This window comes from Aethina tumida, chromosome 1 (assembly GCF_024364675.1).
Source record: "Aethina tumida isolate Nest 87 chromosome 1, icAetTumi1.1, whole genome shotgun sequence".
Lineage (NCBI taxonomy): Eukaryota > Metazoa > Arthropoda > Insecta > Coleoptera > Nitidulidae > Aethina > Aethina tumida.
In genome coordinates, this window is record NC_065435.1 from 55408642 (window position 1) to 55432465 (window position 23824).

The 23824-nt window shown below is 28.7% G+C and overlaps 4 protein-coding genes across 5 annotated transcripts in view; 2 read left to right on the forward strand and 2 right to left on the reverse strand.

The window, feature by feature from the left end:
• Nucleotides 1-10916, forward strand: part of LOC109602514 (adipokinetic hormone/corazonin-related peptide receptor variant I) — a 49149-nt gene extending 38233 nt beyond the window's left edge. For both annotated transcript variants that reach the window (XM_020018903.2, XM_049962068.1), the window contains exons 7-8: nt 7024-7165; nt 10591-10916. In XM_020018903.2, coding sequence (XP_019874462.2) covers nt 7024-7165; nt 10591-10761 — 313 coding nt within the window. In that variant the 3' untranslated portion in view covers nt 10762-10916. The remainder of the gene's footprint in view (nt 1-7023; nt 7166-10590) is intronic.
• A 600-nt stretch (nt 10917-11516) lies between these two features.
• Nucleotides 11517-14797, reverse strand: LOC109602546 (uncharacterized). The gene is made up of 3 exons (XM_020018951.2): nt 14695-14797; nt 13516-14368; nt 11517-12502 (listed from the first exon to the last, which is right to left on the reverse strand). Exons 2-3 carry the CDS (start codon nt 14290-14292, stop codon nt 12065-12067), a joined length of 1215 nt encoding a protein of 404 aa, XP_019874510.2. The 5' UTR covers nt 14293-14368; nt 14695-14797; the 3' UTR covers nt 11517-12064.
• A 1557-nt stretch (nt 14798-16354) lies between these two features.
• Nucleotides 16355-18509, reverse strand: LOC109602170 (uncharacterized). The gene is made up of 4 exons (XM_020018500.2): nt 18112-18509; nt 17000-17809; nt 16694-16937; nt 16355-16632 (listed from the first exon to the last, which is right to left on the reverse strand). The coding sequence occupies exons 2-4, from the start codon at nt 17789-17791 to the stop codon at nt 16439-16441; spliced, it is 1230 nt and encodes a 409-aa protein (XP_019874059.2). The 5' UTR covers nt 17792-17809; nt 18112-18509; the 3' UTR covers nt 16355-16438.
• Nucleotides 18510-19289: 780 nt separating this feature from the next.
• Nucleotides 19290-22404, forward strand: LOC109601723 (uncharacterized). Its single transcript, XM_020017998.2, has 2 exons — nt 19290-20080; nt 21042-22404. Exons 1-2 carry the CDS (start codon nt 19301-19303, stop codon nt 21447-21449), a joined length of 1188 nt encoding a protein of 395 aa, XP_019873557.2. The 5' UTR covers nt 19290-19300; the 3' UTR covers nt 21450-22404.
• The last annotated feature ends 1420 nt before the right edge of the window (nt 22405-23824 follow it).

Sequence of the window (23824 nt, forward strand, 5' to 3'; positions counted from 1 at the left end):
TACAGTATGTTTCAGTAAAGTGTTGATGTTTAAGAATGGAATTATGTTTCTCTCTTCTATTTCCATCATAAATTTAACAGTTTAGTGCTTGTTAAAATGGTTGGGAAACGGAAATAGTTTATAACAGGAAATGTCTTTTTCAGGATATATTGACACCTATATCTAAATATTTTTATAAATAGTAAATTCTTAATAATCATTACATAATTATCAACGTTCTTATTTCCATAAAAAAGTTATGAATAATGGCATTTAAGAAATGACAATGAATTTTTTCACAAATTCGTCATCTTTTTTCATCAAATTACAGATTTGAGGACTTTTAAAAGAAAGTTCTTTCATACTTTAGAAGATCTGATTCAGATCTTGCTCGCTAAAATAAGAATCTAAATGACAAGTAACAAAGGAGAATTTGGTAAACCTACATTGAATACATGTTTTTGAGTACCGTGTATTTTAATAACATGTTCATATTTATCATAGTATTAGGCTCATGTCTATGGTCTCAATATGGAGAATCAAGTGATGTACTGTTTTTTTCTATCTTCTGTGATTCTTGATACTTGAAATATGAAGAAGAACATAAAAAATACTTTTTTCATACTTAATGTTTCATACAATTGTTTAAAATAAAAAAGTCTTTTATTTTGTCTTTATTATTTAAATAAAATCAAACTACAATACCATAAAAATATCGTTGTTACAAAATAACATATGCTACATTTTCTTTTGTTAATATTTCACCAGCATAAAAAAGAAATATTAACATTTTCCAATTTTACAGAAAAATTTACCCTAGAAAAATTCATTTCTATATTATTTTTTTAAGTAAACTAGTGATGAACAATAAATTCACAATTTATTATTTATATTTTGAACATTTTTGAATATAACAAAAATGGAGCGGTTAACGAATGTCGGTCTGAACAATTTCTGAAGCGTAATATCTGGAGACAAAAAAGGAAAGCAACATAAAAAGTTGCACAATTACAATTTTTTAATATTAATTTCAATTTGAGAAACTAAACCAAAAAGGAATTCTTCCATTTGCGCAAAGGTAAGTTTTGAAAGGATGCCAACAAATTCAATTAAATTAAAAAACTTTTTTAATATTATTACGAATGGGCAATCGTGGCGGAATTGTGTAACATCCGCCTAGACTATTCCCGTCGACGTATCGCAGATTAATCTGCCCCCTTAAATTAATTGTGCATTCGACTTAATTGTGTTATAAACCATTAAATCTGTGATTGTAGACTCAACAAATATCCACACTTAATTTAGTCCCTACGATGGATTACATGCACTCGAACTTGTTACTGTTTAGTGCCCAAGTTAGTGTTAGAACAGCGACCAATTAATTCTGGCAGAGAAGAAGGGTTTTACTGCTACGAAGTACTGCATCCACCCCGAATTTAATACACCGTATAATAAACGCATTTGCAATTGAGATTCGAGGGATTGTTCAGTTTGTATTATTAGGTTTTCATGCTGTTTGTTGTCGGCGTATTTACTAATGCAGCGAAGTACACCTTCGTATTAGTAGGTTAATTTCTATGTTATTATCGAATAAAACACAACGCAAACAATGACGGTTGATTTCTAGCTTGTACTATAATAATTTCATTCTTGTCAAGTGTATTAAATAATATAATAATAGTTAATGTTTATCAAATAATTTAATATACAATGGTATGGAATAATTTTAAGAAATTGATTATTTTTGTTAATCTCTTATAATTGAAAATTCGTTATACTTTAGGCTCGTAATTGGTTGCAAAATGTTTCTTCCTTTTTCTTTAAGTGTTGCAAAAATATTTATAAGAAGACGAATCGTAGGATGGATCAAATAAACGGCAACAAAATTTAAGAATTAGTCAAGATAGTACTTAAAAAATTTTCAGAAAATTTAGCATGCAATGTGAAAATTTGTATAAAGACATTCTCGAAAAACAAATCCAAATAAACGCATTAGACGGATATCGGTAAACAATTCAACAAAATCATCAAGACAAATTAACCAGGAAATATCCCAAATGATGCAATGATGAATAACTGGAACGATAGAGGACGAAAAACTATGTATGCAATAAAAATTGAGTTTTATTTTTTAAACATTTTTATAGACTAAAATTGTTTAGTAAACAAAATGTATCTGAGAAAATAGTCAGTTTAGGGGTTGTTAAAATATGTTTAAAAGTATATATATCTGAGTAATGTCATTAGTGGACATTATTTACTGAAAAACTAATTGAAAGTGTAAGACAAAATTGAGCTTGTACCTCTCGATGGCACTAAGAATTAACATAAGTGCGTGATTGTCTAAAACCAAATCCTATTTTCGACAATTTAAGCGTGACCTACTTAATTTATTTAAAACTTTTAAAGTATAATTTAGGTAAGTAAGTTTTATGATAACGAAAATTATTTTATACCGCAAACCGAAACCTTGTTTTATTTCAATCAATCAATTACCACGTAAACTCTCGACACGTACATGAAGAATTTCGTGTTAAAATCACAGCAAAAACACAAAAATTTGACATTGATTTATTCAGTAAAACATGAAAGACATCAAACATTTAATGTCTAAAAAAATTCGTAGAAAAACACTAATAAGTTATTGGAAAATCGAAAGCAAAAGAAAAGAAACAGTCCACAACAGTTTTCCACCATTAGGAATTCAAAGCTAATTCTAAAAATATGTGTTTCAGCCTTTTATTTGTTTGAATTATGAACATTAATAGACGCATCAAAACTCTGATGTGATTTCAAATGCACAATTTTTAACTTTTTTGTACCGTATTTTTCGAACTATGAACATTTACATTTAGAAAATGAACATTTTTTTTAAATTAATTACGGCACACCGTACTTTATGATTCTGATCGTTTCTACGATCTACGTATCTACAAAAATTGATATTTGGTAGGTTTCTAAAAAGTGTAAAACTTATTTATACAAATGTTTTTAATAAGTCACTGCGTAGATAAGATTTTGAAATATCAATAGATATCAAACTTTCCAAAAATATGTAATTTGTTATCACAAATATCATTTGTTACCTCCACCAAAATAATTTCTAATAAATTCAAGATATTTAATACTATCTTCTATGAAACATATGGAAAATAGTATTTTTCGTAGTACACCCTAACAAATTGTTATTAACTTATCTTAATTATTTATAATTTGAATAAAAGGAGTAGTGGTATTTTATATTACAAAATTTTAATTTTATACAAATGTCATTATAACTCAGTTACATTAAAATAACACAAATATATTTTTGGGATGTAGTGTAGTTAGTATCTCCAAATTTTAAGGAAATATATTTTTTCAGATAAATATCTTATATTTCGTAATATGTGACTATAGAAAGCTTCTACCGTTTTTTAAGTAAATAAATAAATTATAACATTTTCTGTATCTATCAAAATGTCAGTTTTCATAAATATTTCAGAAATGATCAGAGTTATCAAAATGCGATTTCAGTATTAACTTTCCAGTAATTAACTTAAAAAAAATTGAGCTTTGGACACTTAAATCAGTTTCCGTTTATTTGGTCTAGAAATATTCATAATAAATCAGTATAAAATCCAGTCTGTCTTACCTGTTTTTATATGCCTGACAGAGAAACGAATTTATAATTCAAACAATAAACAGTGCAAAAGTTAATTTCCTGCATTTCAACCACAAAATCCACACCACCGAACAAGTGCTTCTCAGGGGAGTCTATAACTACCCTATATATACTATATTTTAAAACCTCAGCAAAAACCTTTAAACGTTTATCTGATTTTCAACACATTTTGCTTGAGCAATATCTAATTTCATCGTCGTGTATATTAGCTTGTATGTTTAATTACATTTTTTATATGACCATTTTCTAAATATGGAAACATTTATAGTTCAAATGAATGATGATTGTTAATTGCAAAACAGGAACGTGGAAAAGTTTTTTTTAATCGATATTCAAATACGTTTTTGCCGCGAACTCAAATGGCAATGGTACATCGCACATATAGGTATCGGGGTTGAGGTGTCATTGTTGTTTAAGAACTCATATTGCGTTTCAGGGGAAGTGGGCTCGTTAGGGGCTCGACACACACGCGACATGTGTATCCTCTTCAAGGACTACCGACTCGTTAGTCAAATGCTCGCTGGACGTGTGTTCTTCGAAAACCTATCTGTAAACAAATTCATTCGTCAGATGCGACGGAAAGATTTGTTATTCCTTATTGTTATCACCACGTGTCTTGCCCGTATTAACATTAATAACGCTTGACGGCTGACAAAAAACATAGGTGTAACTGCGCACTAATTTTTTTATATCGTATTTCCAGATAAAGGTAAATCAATTCTCCAGGTCGTGGAGATGTTCCTCATTAGTGTGTGTAGTTTGTCAATCCTAAAAGTAACACCTCCTTTGACTGCGGAATAGACTAAACAGTTGACAAAATACAATAGATAGAGTTTCCAATCAAGCTCACTACAATTTGCAAGTTTAATATCTCAAATATTTGATGCTTAAATAGGAGCTTGTTACTAAGTTGTCAATTGGATTTGAATAATTAGACAATTATTTATGGATTGTGGCTGCCAATTTGTTATTCTGCTCAGGGTACATGAAATTATTATGTTGTTTCGTCGAACAACTAGCTTCTCAAATATTTTGATTGTGAGATCACTGTAAAATCTTTTACCCATAGATCATGGCTTACTACAAAAATGTATATTTATAAAAGAACATGTGGTATTAATAACTCACTTGCTACTTGTTAGCTGTGTAATTTGAAACATTTGTTGTCATTAGTTGTTGTGTTGAACTAATTAATAGTTTTGACCGCATATTTTACTGTCTCAATTTCATCAATTATTTATTATCTTGTTTAAGTAAGAAAATCTTAATATATATTATTAGAGTATAAGGTTTACTATTTATATACTATACTTTTTATTTTATTTATCCATAACATTGTAATTTAATGTACTTTTTTCTGTGAAAAGAGAAGAGTTCAAAGGAAATCACATTTTTGTACCCTGTCCAGAAATGCGAGAAATAAATTTAATTTGGCAAAATGCATTTTAAAGGAATACCTGATTTTCAACACTGAAAGAAATGCAAAAGAGAATGTAGAAGAATTAAAACAACCCTCATGCCCAGTATTTTTTAAATTTATTTCATAATATAATACGGTTCTAAAGATTTTTTTTAGAAGGAAGACTCATACCAATTTTCGAAAAAAAAAAAAAAACGTTTTCTCAGACACATAATACATACAGCATAAAAGTTATAATTCGTTCTAAGAATATCGTTTACCAATGCTTGGGAAAACATTTTTTTTCTTTCAAAATTATGCGAAATACTCGTTTTTACAATAGGGAAAAATGAAGAGTGGATGGAAATAACAGACTTTCTACAATTTGTTTTTGGTCTAATTAATTACTTTTAATAAATTTCATTAAATTTGTTTCTCACATTTCTGAACACTGTACAAAAACTTGATTATTTAAGTAAATTTAGTGCTCTTCTTACGGCCAAACGTACATTTCAGTATGTATAAATATAAATAGGGACAAATCGATTTAGATGCGTAGTAGTTCAGTATTCCAGTACTTTTGAAAAACTCTGTAAATTTAAATATATCATAGTATTAGTAATAATATTCATTTTTGGTGAGATGTTTTTTTACATAAATTTTAATTTTTGACCGATTATGATTATGAATATTATACAAACTATGATTATACTTTTAAGAACACCAACTTTTAATTCGTATAAATTATTTTATATATTCATTTTAGTATTTTTCAACACACATTTCAATTATTTCCATTCAATTGTTATCATTAAATTAAATATTTTTGGAATATTTGTATTTAAAACTGCAAATTATATATTGATAACTCGATAACTTTTATATTTCATATAAAAACCATAATTGAATTTGCTTTTAAATGTCGACCGTCAAGCTTTCCACAAATGTATATGTGATATATTAAATTATTTTTAATATATTGAAGTCTATGAAACATATGGAAAATGGTTAAACTATTTTAACTAATTCTAACTGCTTGAAAATCAGTAATTTTATTAAAAGTTTTTACAACTGGTTGGTTGGTTTTTATAAATAAAATAAATTATTAATTACACTCCTCCTTATTAGACAACAATAATTGTCTCAAAATTTACCGGAAATATCTTATTACAAATTCTATATTTATTGGAAGCTTGATTTTGTTGTTACATTTCATACATTACATAGGCAAACTAACCTATGAAACAATAATTTGAAATAAAAATGAGAAAAGAGTTCTTGTAGAAAGTTTTACCGTTAGATGAAATAATGTTTGTAATATTAAATTAGAAAGGTTTTACTCTCTTTCTAAATCTGAATATCTTTAAGTTCGGAGATATAAAAGTACGGTTCGCGAGGCTATTAAAAAATTATTCGCTAACATAGAAACTTAGGTCATATTTTTTATATGTTAAACATTAATTATTTCTAGGTAATAGTAATTAACGTGTTCCAGTTCTTTCCTCAAACTTTTATCTTATTTTTCCTTTGTATGGCAATTGGATTGGAGTTTCCTTGTTTAAAATTACAAAAATTATTCTTAAATGTTTTTCTACATTTAATATGTTCCTTATTTTTTATTAATATGTATATTTCTTAATTTAATTAAGAAAAAATAGGGCTTCCGAAATCGAACTTGCCCATTCTGCATTTATTTAAATTTGCTGATTCATAAAACGTACACAATTTGCACATGCAATATTGATGTACACCGGCCTTTCATATTATGAATATTCCATTATATGCAGCTTCATTTCTATGCGGATGGCGTTCAGCACGAATATGTATATAAAATTCTTGAGACCTTTTTTATTTTCATAAAATTCACAAATGCAATTTCTGTACAAATATTTTTTCAGCAATGATTAAAGAAAAACACTATCGACAGCCGTATTTATATTTATATCCTGAATTTATCATTCTTTAATGCTTTTTTTTTCAGGTACTGGTACGATAGAAAGTCGGCTGAGATGGTGGATCAAAGGATTCAAAAGGGCCTGTTTCTTTTCGCTTGCACAAATTCCTGCATGAATCCAATTGTATACGGGGCGTTTAACATACGAGCTAGACGTCAGGGAGCCCAGGTTAGACCACGACTGAACACGTATTCCACAAACACGACCACAGTCAACAACACACCACTAACAGAGACCAAGATACCACCACTTGAAATTTCTCTAAAGACTTTAGAATAGTAACTTTATTTGTGTTTTAGTGAATCTGCCACGCGGAATTGGCTGAATGAAAAAGACAAAAAAAACATACACTGGAGTTTCCAAGTGACGATAAATTTTAAGATTCGGTGAATAATTTATTTTCTGTGTTGTTTTTTGATTTGTATACATTTGTTTACATTATATAGAGTTTACTTAAGACATACCCTCCAATCAAATCTGGTAATGATTTTCGTCAACCAACAAGTGTTGGGGTGCATAAATTTCTCATCATTTTACATAAGTTGACTTTCAGTGTATGCTTTTTTTGTATTTTAGGATACAACTTATTTTACTTAATTACTAGTCTAAAACGCTAGAACACGACATAAAAAATATACTTATATTTTTAATAATTAACAATTTTGTCAAAAATAAATAATTTATTTTCTATCAATGTTATGTTTGTGATCCTTTTCAGTATATTAAATTAAAACTGTCATTAATACGTCAATTATTTTATAATAAAATACTTGTTTCAAGTAAAAAAGTTTGTACTTACAGTAAACAAAAAAAAAAATCTAAAAATGTTAAAATAATGTAATTATTCTTATAATAAAATTTAATTAACGTTAGGTTTAATTTTTATATTTTATACTACTATTCTTTTCATAATTAATATTCATAATCAATATAAACAGGAATGGATGCATATTGTAACAATGGCATTTATTATTAAAATTAATTTGAATTAAAATTCAAATAAACATAGACTCATTATTAATTCAATTGTCGGTAGGTATATTTTTCTGATTAATAATAATTATTATAATTATTTATAATATAAAATTACATTAATCAATTAAAATTTATATAATAAAATATAAAAAATATTTTCGTAACAAATTATATTTAAAAAGTTTTATTTTTTAATAAATTGGAATAAAAATGATTTTTAAATTTGTTAAATTACATTTCGTAATTTCTATTAGTATATGGAGGAAGGCGAAGAAAAAATATATACTATATATTTCTACTTGCTCTACCTAGTAGAGATCTATTATATGATTTTCATTAAATATTATTATGATGTAATTCCTCCATTTTTGTCATAATCATATGAATGATAACCTTACATGAATTTCAAATATCTTTTCAAAGACTCAATTTATTTATGTTGTGGATCTTTGAAAACCAATTTATAAAAAAAATAAAAAGCTTTGAGCGCATAAACACCAACATGGAATTGATACGGGAGCAATACTCTAACGTCAAATCCACTAATCGATTCTTCTTCACGATCATTTCTGATTTTCGAAACTGAGATTACTTTATCACAAAATACCGTCTGCTGGAAGGCGTGTTCTCTCTTTGCATAACATTCTAATAATTAATCCTCCAAAGCCCGACCTTAAATATTCAAATATATATAGGTATTAAATTATAATTTAATTTTAATTAAATATCAAGATAAACACCACAAAAAATAGAGATGAAAGCGTTATTGAAACAAAGAGACAATCTTAAGGACCTTTAAAAAACACATTTCGTTGTTCCATCGGATAAAGTTTTCTCATAAAGCAGCGAAAAAAAAACAAAATATATCTTAAATTAAGACGCCATATTGCATGAATTTCTGACATGGGAATACTCTTGTGAAAATATGGCAATTACATAAACAACATTTTTATTATACACAATGAATTTTAATCCAAGAAGTTGACACGTTGACAGTAAGCGTCGCAATGTATTCAGTACAAATTAAGTGTGGAAACGTACTTGGAAAGTCACGGAAAGCGTAGCTTTCAGCGATACACTAAACATTATTTTTTGTTTCAAAAAATTTAAATTTTAAAAATTGACCACTTTTTAGGAAAAAAGTTCATAAATCAGGTAGAGGCCATCACATAAAATATCACATGATAATTTATTTTGCTCGACTCTATTTAAAACCCGACTAGGCCACTGAAACTAATTTCACAGAAACGGCGAAAAATCCATTAAAGTCTTTTGACGAAAAATACGATTGAATGTAAACAAAATAAATGAGTTTTTGTGCCAAAATCAAATAAATTAATTTTAAGTGTTTTAAATAATAAGATTTGCAATTATTACATGGCAAAATCCAACAAGAAAATAACGTTAAATTAAGACTGGTGTACAAAAATAGAATACCAAAAATCTTTGACGCGCTCCGAATTTAGAGGCGAGATATTCTAATGTGATTTGATAAAGATGATTCTTCCGAGATAAAATTCTACAATAAAAGTGGATTTGAATATTAAATAAACATGAAATGTGGACTAAACCACCAAGCGTCAAATTGCCCATTCTTATGATAATATAATAAAATCATTTACATATTTTACTACTCGAGAAAAGTGGTAAAAACAAGGAAACAAAATGAACACAATTTAATTTTCGATAAGTTTATTAAATTTTTCAATATTTTGTTTTCCATAATAATTTGAAAATAGAATTTTTGTTAAAACGTGCTATATTTTCTTGAGATATAACGAAAAGTTAAAAACGGAATAAATATATGAAAAATTAGTTGGTCATGTATTATATTAAATGAATAATATTTTAAATAATCACTGAAGACAATTTGTTTGTTGATGTGATTGAAATTGATTAGAGGTAACACTATTTGATGAACTATTTAATGATAATAATTGTAAAAAGTTATAGTTGCGGAAATTCCACAAACAATTTTATTTTTTCAAAACAAGGAAATTCAACAATTAAAAGGTTGAGAACTATAAGGCTTTTAAAATGTTTTTCATGTTGTTTATTCATATTTTTATTAATATGTATGTAAAATAATATATTTAATGAAAAGGGGAGAATGTTCATTACACACTGTAAAGTAAAGAACAAAGCAAGTTAAATAAAAAATATTAAAAATTAAAATATACAGTAAATTACATTAAAAACTAAAATCTTTTGAATTAAAACCAAAACGTATTTAAAGATATCTTTGCCAAAACAGGACATAAATATTAAATTAAATAACATATTTATTGTAAAAATAGAATCTGATTTCCTTAAAGGTCTATTATAATTATATAAGCAAATCTCATTAACTCTTAAAAGACAGTATGGAGCCGATTTATTAATATTAAATCAACATTATAAGATACAAATTAGGTCAACTAAAATCCTCAAACGTTCTAAATCGGTATTAACACGATGTAAAAGAACACCGGAAGAAACTAAATCTCAGTGTGATAATTAAAAAAATTGGGACTTATCGAAGATGACGACGTGTAATAAATAGTACAACGCCATTGTACACCGTAATTAAAGCAAAATGACGCTTCCTAATTTCGTTTTTCATTTTCTTAAATTTCCAGGCACCGGAAAACAATTCAGAACGAGCAAGCAGCGTCCGTCAGCGGGACGTTGTCTGTCTAGTATCGTGGAAGAAACCAGAAAAACAGGTGTCGGTGAAGCAGCACCAGGACGTGTGCACCAATTGTCGGGACAAATACGAATTCCGTCCGGGCACCATAAATGGGAAATGACGCAAGGGCAAACGCAGCAGACGCTGTTCCTGTTCCCTTGACTATCCATCCGAAATGACCATCACGGACACATCATTGTAAATATTATTGTATGTATATTAAGATTTAAGATTTTTTTTTGTAATATATCAACAAATAATAAATATTGAGGTGTAGTAGGTATTTTATTTAAAACTTCATAATACATATCCTCCGTTCCAGGAATTTAGAGTTTTTAAGAAGGTAAGTGAAGTAAATGTGCTATTTAGAAAATAGAAACTATTCTGAATACATTATACATAGTTTTTCTTATTTTCTGAATGTTTAAATGTATTGTTAATTAATTAAATGAAACTGCAGAGAACATACACAGACACTACCTCGCAATATATTGGTCTGAATATGTTGCTATCAAAGTAAACACTTTGATCATTGCCCTGCCAACCGTAAGACGGACACACCTGAAAATCAACAAGCAAACCTTTCTGACATCTAAATTGTAAATACAAAGGATATATGCAAAACGTACGATTCAACCAAATGTAAAAGGAAATGGAGTAATAAATCAACTATGCATAAAGTGATAGAAACTAAACTGCCAGTGTAAAATAGGTCCCTGATAACAAGGAAACTGGTGTTAACCAATAAAACTTGTACTAACTATTAATTACTAAAATGAACATAGTTTTTAATTTACACTTATTATTAAAAAATAAAAATTATATTGTTATTAAAATATATAATATTGAATATATTAAATAATGATTTTTAAAATGCAGTGTGTGTACGTTTACAAATTTATTGAAATAAATTTATTAAATAAATTAAGTTTTAATTATCACAGAAAACCATAATCAATAAAATACTTCATCGTTGGCGAAAGAACACTATAATTACTAATTTCTAAAATTAAAATAGTTTACCAGTTATTAAAAAATATTTAGTTAAATTTAGTTTAACCCAAGCAAGACTTTATTAAAATTATTTTATTAAATATTCAGAATTTCAACACGAGTAAATTTCATAACATAGTGTAAGCCATATTTACGTTCAAATAAACTTGGAAGTGCAAAGTTTTAATAAACTGACTATTCAGGATACTTGTTAAGATAACGAAATAGGACGGTGTAATTAAATGTCATTCTTAAACTGCCTAAAATATTAATTAATAAAGTTATATAAATAATGACTTTTAAAACACACTATTGGTATAATGTTCATAAATAGTTTATGAGGTGAGCATAAATGGTTTACAATATCTTACATATTACATCTTAGGAATAAGTTCTACATAGATTCTAAATAATTAAATAACTTTTAATAATCACAGAAAATCATTATCAATAAAATGCTGCACAATACACTTCATTCTATTGATGTACACTTCGTCGTTAACGGAAGAAGCTTCGAAAGCTTTTAAAAAATCTTCGGAACTAGCACCGTCGACTTTCGGTGTTTCAGCTTCAGACATAACAGATACATGTACCACCAGAAACGACATTTGCAAACCGAACTTGGCGAATTTTTTCCAATGCTCCTGGAGAACAGTCCAAGGAAACAATTCTTCTGTGCTAATATTGAAAAGCTTCAAGTGGGAAGAGAGGCTCTCGTGGTAGATTTTGAGGTAGTGGTCGAGAGTTTTTAAATGTTCTTCATCGACACAGGAATATAGGAAATAGGACAAATCCATGACTGGAGATCCGTATCTGGAAAGTTGCCAATCGATGAATTTTACGTCTATGGGTTTTTTGGTTTCACCTTCCTAAAAATTTTACATAAATAATTAAAATGTGGCTATTTAATATTTTATACAAAAAAAGTTAATAAATATTTATTTTCATTTGTGTTATAATAATTAATATATTTTATTATGTTTATTTATTTATGATAAAATGAAGAATAATTTTTTTATTCAAGTGTAGTAAAATTAATATCAGAAGGAATTTTTTATGATAAATAAATTTGAACCATAACATTATGTTGTTAGGATGTTTAGAACTTTAACTGAAAACCTTTGTTAAACTTTTACAGAAGTATAATAAATACGATTAATTTTCGGTTTTCCTTTTCTAAAATTCGATCAAGTGGAAGACATTTTAAACTGATCAATTATTTAATTTACAAAACACGTACTTAAATTATTTTTTGAAAATATTTAAATTTTTTTTGTTTCCATCCTAAATAAAATAAAATAATTTTAAAAACTTTAACAAGCCCAATACATATATCGACTTTAGTTAATTATATTTTAAATTTAACTTTTACATTAATACTTATTAAGTTATCTAATTTATTTTTGATTAAAGAAGGTCTGGTGTTTTCTAATTTATATTCAGTAAATTTTAATTAATATTTAGTATTAATTAATTAAATTATATATTATTATATTTATTCTAATACTTTCCCCTCACAATTAAACCAAAGAGTTTCGTTGAAAAGCGAATAAATATACATTTCAGATTATTTCAATTTTCTTTTTAATTTGCAACAAACTTTTCTTAAACCTTTTCATTAATTAAATTGAAGTCCGTTATTCTGTGTCAACATTTTCTCGCTCGATTTGACGCTATTACATTGCAAACTTAATTTAAGTTTCATAAACAAAATCCGAGTTTAGTTAATACTTCTTCACTTCATATTTCTTGAAAGTATGACATGTTCCCTGAGAAATTAAGCTGGAGAAATTTAACTTGATTTAAAGCTTCGGTGTTCATAAAAATATTTCCTTGCATTATTCATTTTGTGTGAACCCGGACATCAAAAAAAAAGACTTACCTCATATTTGAACAAGAGATTATTCGTCCAATTATCTCCGTGACCCACAACACTGTATTCCCCAGAAGCATTGACAAGGGTCAAGTCGTCCATAATTTCGATTAAGTGCTCTTGAAATTTCCCGAGTTTCTCCACCATCACTTCCTCCCCATCCAAAGCATTCATAGTCCTTTTTATAAGGTTTTTTATGATGTCGATTGTGCCACAATTCCGAATTATGTTCATATAAACGTCCTGTGTGTTTTTTGCGATGTCGGATAGTTTGTCCGGATTGGTTTTTCGCAGAACCAGGGACAGACTGTGTAACTTGGCATAAGTTCTTAACACCAACTCTACATGGAATTTATCCATAGGCACGCGTTTGTCCCATAGTTTGTATTGTTTACTTCCCGACAAATTTTCTAATATCAACACTTCATCCAAATAGTCGAGCGACGTTTTAAAACACTTGGGGTAGTTATTAAATAGCAGCACATCAGGAATTTTGTGTTGCAGCTGTAGCCGATGGAATTCCGGTAGGACCGTGTCGTAAATAAAGGCTTCCCTCTGGAATACTTTTTCGAAGGGGATTGTTTTACGTAGGGTTTCGCTGGGTCCGATCTTCAGTATAAGCTCGATGCAATCGCCGTCAGACACCAAATCTACGGGCACAATTACACTAGAAAATCCTTCACATTTTCCCGTGTCCGTTTTAATTTCTATGGCGTAGTTGTTTGCATTTTCTTTTGTAATTTCTGTTAAAAACTTCCGGATTCTATCGGTTATGTGGACTTCCATCACGTAACCTCCACAAATTTGTTTACCGGACTGTTTTTATTGCTAGTATCACTTTAGATAACCGGTTGTCTGTAGGCTAGAATATAATTATTTATACGGTGTTGGCCGAGATCTTTCAACGTGCACATGTTCAAATATTTATCTGTCGACATTGAATAAGGCAATCGTTAGACAGTATTAAAAACTAGATAAGATATTGATAATGAACCAAAATTACTAGTAATTAATTTGACCTTATTGTAAAACAGTTATATACAGAGTGAATTTTTAGGGGTCTGTAAATTAGATGTTTATAATTAACGTAAATTTTTGATCAATACTTATGTAATTTGTAAATAATAAATTTGACCCTTTTTTATTTTTTAAAACTAAATTAGACAATAATTCTATAGACATACTTACACATTCAAATTGACAAAATGTTTATATTCATGTATTATTTTTTTAAATAACTCAAAAGAACTACAACTGCACAAATTGATATTTCCGTCAAGACACTAAATACATTCTTTTAAATATTTAATAATGAATTACAAAAGTTAATATAGGTCATTGTGATAACTTCTATCTGTGAAATATGCAAAAAAATATTTTGTTCACTTTATTTGTGAAAAGTTACTTTTTCATAAATCAAATTTATTTAGCTTAAATTGTATTATTACCGATAAATTGAATTATTAATACTTTCAATTTATAGATCGATTACAATCATTCAATGTTTTCCGAGTTGCCTAATTCCGTTTTATTAAAATTTAATTTTAATTTACATTCATAATAAAGGAATTGATTTTGAGAGTCTTTAAATTTAAAATTTTATTAAATGTCTATAACTCCCACTTTTACAAAGGTCTTTTAATTGCTTTAAATTTAATTTGATTTTGTAGAAATTTAAAGAGAATTCCTATAATTAAGTCTAAAATATTTTTTTACCAATTTTATATCGTATTTTAAGATTTCTAGTGAATTATTTACCGCGTCGCTAGTTACAAATCGTTAAAACTAGGGGAAAAAAACTAGTTACCCTCAAGTTTAGGGCGTAAATAGTTATCAACAAAATTTATCATGCAATTAAAATTCGCTATTAAACCCTTGCTGCAAAAAAATGTCTCGTAGGCGCTAACGACCAAGTAATAAACCAAATGAAGTTGATTAACGAAATAGAACCGGTCGCAAAAAAAATGATTAATCGTATTTTCCTAAAATCCCAAAAATACTCCGTTATCGCAACAATGAATCCAATTAGTTTGGTTTAGTTGACGTTATTTAACGACAGAATACAACTGGATGTTTTGTCAATTTAAGTTTACCAAAAAGAAAAGACTTCATTAATTCGGACTGTTTATATAATTACATCCAACTTTGAAGGCGTCGCGATGCTAATTTTGTAAAGTGAGTTACTCGGAGTTTAAGGATATTAGCCTAAAAAAATATGTAAAATTCAAATACCTTAGTAATTTCATACACTATCGCTCATAAGTAGAGAAACAAATTAAAAGACATAATTATTTTATTAAAAGAACATTTTGTTCCTCCCTTTCTGTACGGATATATTTATTTACTTTAGTAAGTAGTAAACGATTAAAATTTGGAAACAAAATATCAAAGATATTAGATTTTTGTTAATAATTAATTATTAATTGAGGTGAAGGGTGTTGAAAACGTTTGGGTTGAAATTGATCATCAAATCCAAAGACTGTCAAATTTGAATGAACTCTAGGAACAAGTTCAAAATATGTGGAAAGAAATATCAAACTATTAAATTGAAAAGCTACTACAATTAATGGAAGAAAAGTGTTTAGAAATTATTAAAAACAATGAATATGCAACTAGATACTGCTCTACTTTTGACCCTTGAATTTTTTTCAAATATTAGAAGTATATAACTAAACTCACTAATAAACAATTATATTGCTGTATTGTTATTATCAAACATACTGCATAACTAACAATAATATAGACATTTTAACGTACTTTTTTATTAAGACAAATGAAAGTTTCTAAAATTACTCTACATATGAGTGATAGTGTAAGTAATAATGCTACTTAAATAATACAACACATATATTTATATATATACTATCATCTTATTTATTTTAATATAAAATAAATAGTAATACTGAAATAATATCACTGCAATAAATCCAGTTTACAAGAACTGCTCAGCAAATTGAATGTAGTTGTCTGAGATTCTTTGGTCATATTGCACCTGGTTAGCAATTTTAAATGATAAACATTCATCCATATTTCCTTTGTCAGCAATGTCGGCAAGATCCGGAGCCTCATTTGGATGCGACAATTCAATCCTGACAATAAACAAAGACATAATTAAACCGTATTTCCCTGTAACAGAAAGCAACGATTAAACATAAATAAACATGTATGTAAATTACTTCTACTGTACCGAAAGTCTTCCAATGATCAATTAATTTTTCAAAAGGCAAAATATCGTTAACGTTACATCCGAATGATTTTAGAATGGATGTAACATTATTGTGGTAAACTTCTAACAGAAACATTAGATCTGATTGGATGTGTCTGTCACAACAGGCGTAAAAGAAATAGGACAAATCATAGATGGGAGAAGCCACCCTGGATAATTGAAAATCAATGAAAACCATATCGGTTGGTTGTTCCTTTGTAAGACCCTAAAACCATCGTAAATTACAATAACGTATTTGTTATAAAAACTGTAATATAATCTATCTACCTCATACTTAAACATAAAATTATTGTTCCAACAATCACCGTGTAATATGACTGAAGCAGGATCACTTGGATCCGTGCTTTTCGTCGCTATCTTATCCATCTCTTCGTAGAATCTGCATTTTTCGTATTTCCTCACCAAGTCTAACCTTCCCAATTTCCTTAGAAGGTCCATCGCATATTTAAAATCCGTCTGCAACGACGGGATCATGTTCGCTTGAGTTAAAAAAATACCAAACAAATCGGTCATGTCCTTGGTCAAGTTGCGAAATACCGAAGACTGTTTGTGCCTCAGTGCCAAAGAAATTCCGTGAAACTGGCCGTATTTGGCGAAAACCATGTGAGCATGGTTCAAGTTCATGGGCATCAATCTGTTGTGCAAATCGTAGCCGATGGTTTTGAGATTCTGCAGGACGATGCTCTCCCGCTTGTTGTCCAAACACGAAGCGTAAATGTGCGGGAAGTTAACTTTAGGAAATTCGACGCAGTATTCGTTGAAGAAGCTTTTATAGGCGGGAAAAATTGTGTTGTACATGTAAACTTCTCGTTCGAAGACTTCCCTGATGGGGGTCTTCATTCTGAAGTCGTCGCTCGTTTTCGCCGTTTTTATCACCATGTGATAAGGTTTTCGAACGCCGTTTTTCGCTGCGTTAACGGTAATAAAGGATATCTCTCCCAGATAGCCGTCACCTTTGGCGGAATTCTCACCTTCGTCCGCTATTTTGTACGTTAAGTAATTCTCGTGCTTCATCACCTTCGCCACAAGGTCCTCGATCAGGTTGTTTAATAAAGTCATATCGAGAAACGGTGATTACTGTAATGTAACAAACAATCGGAGTTAATAATAATGAAGTGAAAAATAAGGATGCACAGTACCTCTTCAAAACAATAATAGCCTTGAAACATTAGTTAATAAGTAAAGAATTTCCCCTTCCCTTCCCTTTAGTGTTATTAGAGCAAAATTAGTTTATTATCATAATATATTTTGAAGAAATTTAATAAACAATAATTTGCATTAACATAATATATCAGATTACTTCCGGCTATAATAATTATGTAAATTTTAACAATTTGGTGTATCAAGGGTAGAAACAATTATACAACAATCAAACTTACCGGGGTTTTCACGAGCACAACGTACAAGTTACGCTAAAGTTTGGTAAACTATTGCCGGTATGACCACATTTATATACGCACTATGTAAATCCAAAACAACAATCAAATTACACGTTTCTTTATGAATGTTTATGATTAAAGTTCTATATCATTTTATTGTTTCAATAAACACGTGTTTTGCTTGCCATGATGGGACAAGTTTTTGACAAAATAATTTAATTTTATTAAGTGGTCGTTTCTTTCGAATGTTTAATTTAAGAGATTTAACATCAAATTATTAACAATTATTGCCTATAAACACTATAGTTTGTAATTGTGGTGAGAATCACAGTAGCATTGTCCAAGTGACAAATTAATTATAAAATAATGATAAATGTTCCAGCATATGTACCTGGAACAACAATATTTTTTAGTAAACAATAAACATGAAGAGGATTAGGACAAAACTAATAATTTCACATTGCACTCACAATTGAAGTAAAACAGGAACATGTTGATATTGCACTTGTTGACACTGAATGCACCAGTACATTTTCCTTTTTATATGAAATGGTGAGCACGTGAGTAAAATAAGAAAAGTCGGTTATAAATGCAAGGTTGCACATTGACCTGAGATTTATTTAAAAATAAAAAAGAACAAAATTAACGGTAAATACCGCGAAACAAATTTTATATATTAACATCTGAATATGTGCCCTGCATAAGCAACGAATTGCCATAAACAATTAATCATTAAAATTCCTGTTATTTTATTCAATTAAATTAAGGTTTTCCCACCTATCAATCATTCAGTTCTAATTAGTTTTTTAAAACACCTATTACCTATATGGGAAAACCACACCGGTTTTCAATGAATAGTTTTCTTTAATATCTTAAGTAACGTCTGCCTTATTATAAATAAAAGCATAGAAAATACTAAACTTAAATAAATAAATACATTTTCAATTATTTTTAATTGGCAATAAATAATAACCACTAGGGACAATTGCTAATTAAATACTAATAATATATTTAGTAGTAGATAGTAGACAACTAAAAATTCATTGTGAATGTTGTTGTCACCGCTAAACACACAAATCCATATCATTTGGAAGGGGAACTAGTCCAAATTGGTTTATCTTACTCATCTCCAACTGAGTCAGTTATTTCTAGATAGTTGCGAACGTGGTACAGTCGAGGACCGCGTAGCATGGATATTTTAGACATTCCTCTGACACCTAAACAGACCGAGTTAGTGCGGAAAATAGCTCAAGATGAGGGCATCGCCAGATACACCGTTGACGTATCTGAAGGGTCGATCAGAGGCGACGGTTACATGGGTATAATAACCACGGTGAAAATTAACGATTGCAGAAGTCCGATAGTGTTAAATCTGGTCTTCAAGTCGTCCAAATCCGACGAGCAGTTTCGACTGGTGGCACCTGTGAGGAAGGCTTACCTGAGGGAAATCTATATTTACCAAGTCATTTTTCCGGAGTTCCTGAAGTTTCAAATAAAACACAGGGCGAAGAAAAAGTTTAACTCCCACGCTAGGTGTTTCAGGGCGGAAGATGGTGAGTTCGAGGAAACGATTGCTTTGGAGGATTTGCGTACTAGGAGTTTTAAGTTGTGGGATAAGCTAACACCCATGGATGAAAGCCATGTGGCTTTGGTTTGCAGAGAATTTGGGAAATTTCATGGAATTTCTTTTGCCATGAAACAACTGCGAAAGGAGAAGTACGAACTGTTGACCAAAGATCTGAACAACATCTTTGAAGGCGCAGATTACGCAGCATCACTCAAAAAATTGATTACGGAACTGTTTGGAAAAGCTTGTAAAATTATTCAACGGGAGGATGTGAGGAAAGCCGTGGAAAATTTTGGCAAAGAAGCATTCGATTTTATCAAAGATCGTACTAACGCACCAACGCAGAATTCAGTTTTATTGCATGGAGACTGTTGGTGTAACAATTTAATGTTTAAATATGATGTAAGTAAAAAGTAAAATTTTGGTCAATTCCTACGTGAGCAAATACACATTGCAAAAAAATTAAATAAACAGATAAGGTAAAATTATATAGATAAACAATTATATAGATTGTTATTCTGGTTTATCTATTGAAAATAATACAAATATAGGATAGTATCATAAATTCTACGGTTCATTTAAATATTCTCTTTAGAGTGGAATGTTTGTAAACATTGAATATGGTGATAAACACGGTCAATCGAAATCAGTAAAATAATAAATATAAATAAATATTGTACAAATTATTGATTGATTATTTAAATTAAAAGAAATAGTCTCCTTCAAAGTTCAAAATTAAATATATCCTTAAATATGGAATCAAATTTAAATTTTTAATTTATTGCTTTATCATTTATTTATTTTTTTAAAATACATGCGGAAAAACTCTGCATAAATCAAAATATTTTGATCAGGGATATTGTTTTTAAATAAATTTAAACGAATTAATTGATACAAAATTAATGTCAACTATTAAGAGGTATCAGCTGTTAATTAATTTGATTTTATTTAAATTAAATATTGAAATATGCAAACCAATAAAAGTAATTAATTATTAGGAATTTCATTCACATAAAATTATTTTTATTATTACAATTAATCCAACTTTGTAAAATATTGATTACATCGGATTAAGAGAAAACATCTTAAGCAACAAATTCGTAAACTTGCTTTGAACAGATTATAATTATTGATTATAACAATTAACAAATAATTCCTTCTAATTAGTTTAGTAGTAAATGTGTCTATTGATCATTACAAATTTAAATAGACATATGTCGTAAGCACCAATTAATTATTCGAAACTAAATTTAAACAATGAAATATGTAAATCGTGTTGCACTAGAGAGATATCACCAAAAGCCATTTTAAATATTTAAACCAAATTATCTACAATTTTAATTATAAATGAACTATTTTTTAGGATAACAATTCTCAAAAAACTCCTACACAGTTGTGTATAATAGACTGGCAAATTTCAAAAGTTGGTAACCCATGCCTTGACCTGGCATATTTTCTGTGGACCTCCAGCTCTAAAGGCGTCCTGGAGGACTATCGGACCTACATCAAAATATATCACGACAGTCTAATTCAAACCATCAACGACCACAATGCTGACCCAGGCATTTACCCTTACGACGTCTTCTTGAGTGACTGGAAGGAATTCGCCAAATTTGGACTTTATATGAGTTTCATCGTTTTGGAGGTCTTACTGGGGAAAGTCCAGGAGGAAACCGACAACAACGATGAAAGTTCACAAACGAAAAATCCTACTCACACTGAAAGAGTGAATTACATTGCTGAAATTATGTTCGACAACGGCCTCATTTAATATTATGTGTTCATTAGCAAATTGTAAACAAATCTTAAGTCTGATTATGTTGTGATAAAAACTTAATTTTTGCATTTTGCAGTCTTATACTCTGTGTCTATATTTTTTATATTTTTTTCTAATTAACCTTTTTTCGTGATAGTTAATTATCGACAAGAGAAAGACTAATGTAAAAGGTAGACAGAAAAAGTAAAGCTCCTTCATAAAAATGTGCAATTAATTATTCAGAGTCACGATACGATCGTAATTCAATTTGTGCGATAAAATATTTCATTCCTATTTTCGAGATTAAGAAAAGCTCAATCGTAAAAAAGAGACGCTACAAAGGTATTAAAAGAGTAATGAAGTATACTGGTAGTAAAATTTATTGAGAAGTGCACTACCTCGAGATCCACTTACAAAATGTGGAAGCAAATTTTCTCATAAAAAATGACAATGTTTCGAGTCAATAAAGTGAAGATATTATATTCAATACATTAATGTGTGCATATATGGTAAATGAGTTGGAATTTTTCTGTATATACACGCATCACGTGAAATCTACTTAATGAATTTTAATAGTAGCATACTAATACTACATTCTAATTCAACATTTAATATAATTTTATATAAATGTTTTTCAGGAAAAATAAACAGCTAGGTCTAAAAATAAATATAAAAAAGACATTTGTTGTCGACAGTTTAAAATTTTTCGAGAAGCGACATCTTTGGTCGAGCACAACATTTTTATTAAATATGCAAACATAGTTACAAAGTCATAAAAATAAAAATTGAAAGCTGTTAATGTTATGTTCATTTATCAAATTTTTAAATAATACATATTTACGTTTTTTTATTTAATAAAGAGTAATAAATATGTTATTACCAAATCCTAAAACTTGAGTTAAAATGTTAAAAAAAAAACAAATTGTAAATAGTAAATAGCAAATTCAATAAATACTGGACATACGTTTAGATAAAATATTGTTAAACTATTATAAAATTAGTTTAATTATATTTTAAGTATCTCTTGTACATTTTTCACAATATCACGTATAATGAAATAAAATTATTACAGTTAGTCACATTTCAGAAAATCCTGACCCTTGTTCTGAATGCATATTATGCTCTAATATATAATTTTGCATTATTTAACTTATTCAAACAGACCTTGTCATTGGTGAGATCTTGAAAGTCATTTTGTTGCATGACCTTTGTTGTATTTCCATAAATACCTAGAATTATCCTAGTTTTTACTACTTCTTCAAATGATATTTAAGTATTTCTATAGTTAACAGCTTTTGAGAATTATTTCAAGGTCTTGTACAATGTTAAGAATTTATAATATTTTTCATTAGTTGAACGTTTAGAAGTGTCATTTTTGAAAATATTTATGGCCGTACAGATGTAAGGATATTGTTAATGGTATACTAAAAAATTTCAATTTGGAATTGTGATCCAACGACTTGAAAAGGCATTATCCTTTCACCGAGGTCACCTGACCCAAATCCTATGGAGCACGCATGGAATAGGCTAAAACGGCGGCACATTTGGACCATCAACACCTCCACAATACTTTTCCAGATCTTCGAGGTACAATTTTATCGATAAGAGCCAATATATTCTAAGAAGAATTGAATAATTCCAGAGATCCATGTAGAGGAGCTGTCAAGTAGCCATCTATGTACATGGAGGACATTGACGATGTTCATTAAAAGTAAAATGTATGTCTATACTAAACAAAAAATTAATGTAAAATAACAGTGACAAGCAATTTTTACAAACTTTTTTCAAAATCCCTAACTTCTGAACATCAAATAGATACTCCAGTGCCGTAAACATGAGAGATCACTTTATAACACAAAGAATTCTTTCACAAAATATTCATTGCACGCCCCTCAGGAATTTCAAGCTTCTTGAAAACAATTTCTATCTTATATACATATTTATTATGTATTTACTCTATTCAAAAATTCGGGCACATTCTCAACAATGTTCATTATATATCTCTGATTTTTGTTTCTGTAATATGAAATTCTGTGCATGAAACTGTCCAACAATTTGTAAGTATTTGTGGATTCAAATCCAAGAATTTTGATTTTCTCCATCATCAAACATTTAATACTATACTTTTTTAACTCCATTTTATACTATAGTTCCAAATCTAAATGTGTGTCATCCAGTAATAGTAATAATAACTATTATTAATATATTTTATTATTAAAATAAATCTCAAATATATTTGATATTAATGGAGTCCAGATCTGTCTACTTAATCATTTCATATTAGTAGTATTTAGTTCGCTAAACATCTGTTCGGTACATTAATATATTATAAAAATTACGCATTATCATACGCAAATACTCAAAGCACTGTAATACGAAATAGATGAAGG

Excerpts from the sequence above, each read along its gene's own strand:
- LOC109602546 (XM_020018951.2), bottom strand. The coding sequence starts at position 14,292 with ATGGAAGTCCACATAACCGATAGAATCCGGAAGTTTTTAACAGAAATT. Across the intron at positions 12,503-13,515 it reads ATCTCTTGTTCAAATATGAG|GAAGGTGAAACCAAAAAACC; the intron begins GTAAGTCTTTTT and ends TAAAATTTTTAG.
- LOC109602170 (XM_020018500.2), bottom strand. The coding sequence starts at position 17,791 with ATGACTTTATTAAACAACCTGATCGAGGACCTTGTGGCGAAGGTGATG. Across the intron at positions 16,938-16,999 it reads ATTTTATGTTTAAGTATGAG|GGTCTTACAAAGGAACAACC; the intron begins GTAGATAGATTA and ends CGATGGTTTTAG. Across the intron at positions 16,633-16,693 it reads TGATCATTGGAAGACTTTCG|GGAAATACGGTTTAATTATG; the intron begins GTACAGTAGAAG and ends TTTCTGTTACAG.
- LOC109601723 (XM_020017998.2), top strand. The coding sequence starts at position 19,301 with ATGGATATTTTAGACATTCCTCTGACACCTAAACAGACCGAGTTAGTG. Across the intron at positions 20,081-21,041 it reads ATTTAATGTTTAAATATGAT|GATAACAATTCTCAAAAAAC; the intron begins GTAAGTAAAAAG and ends ACTATTTTTTAG.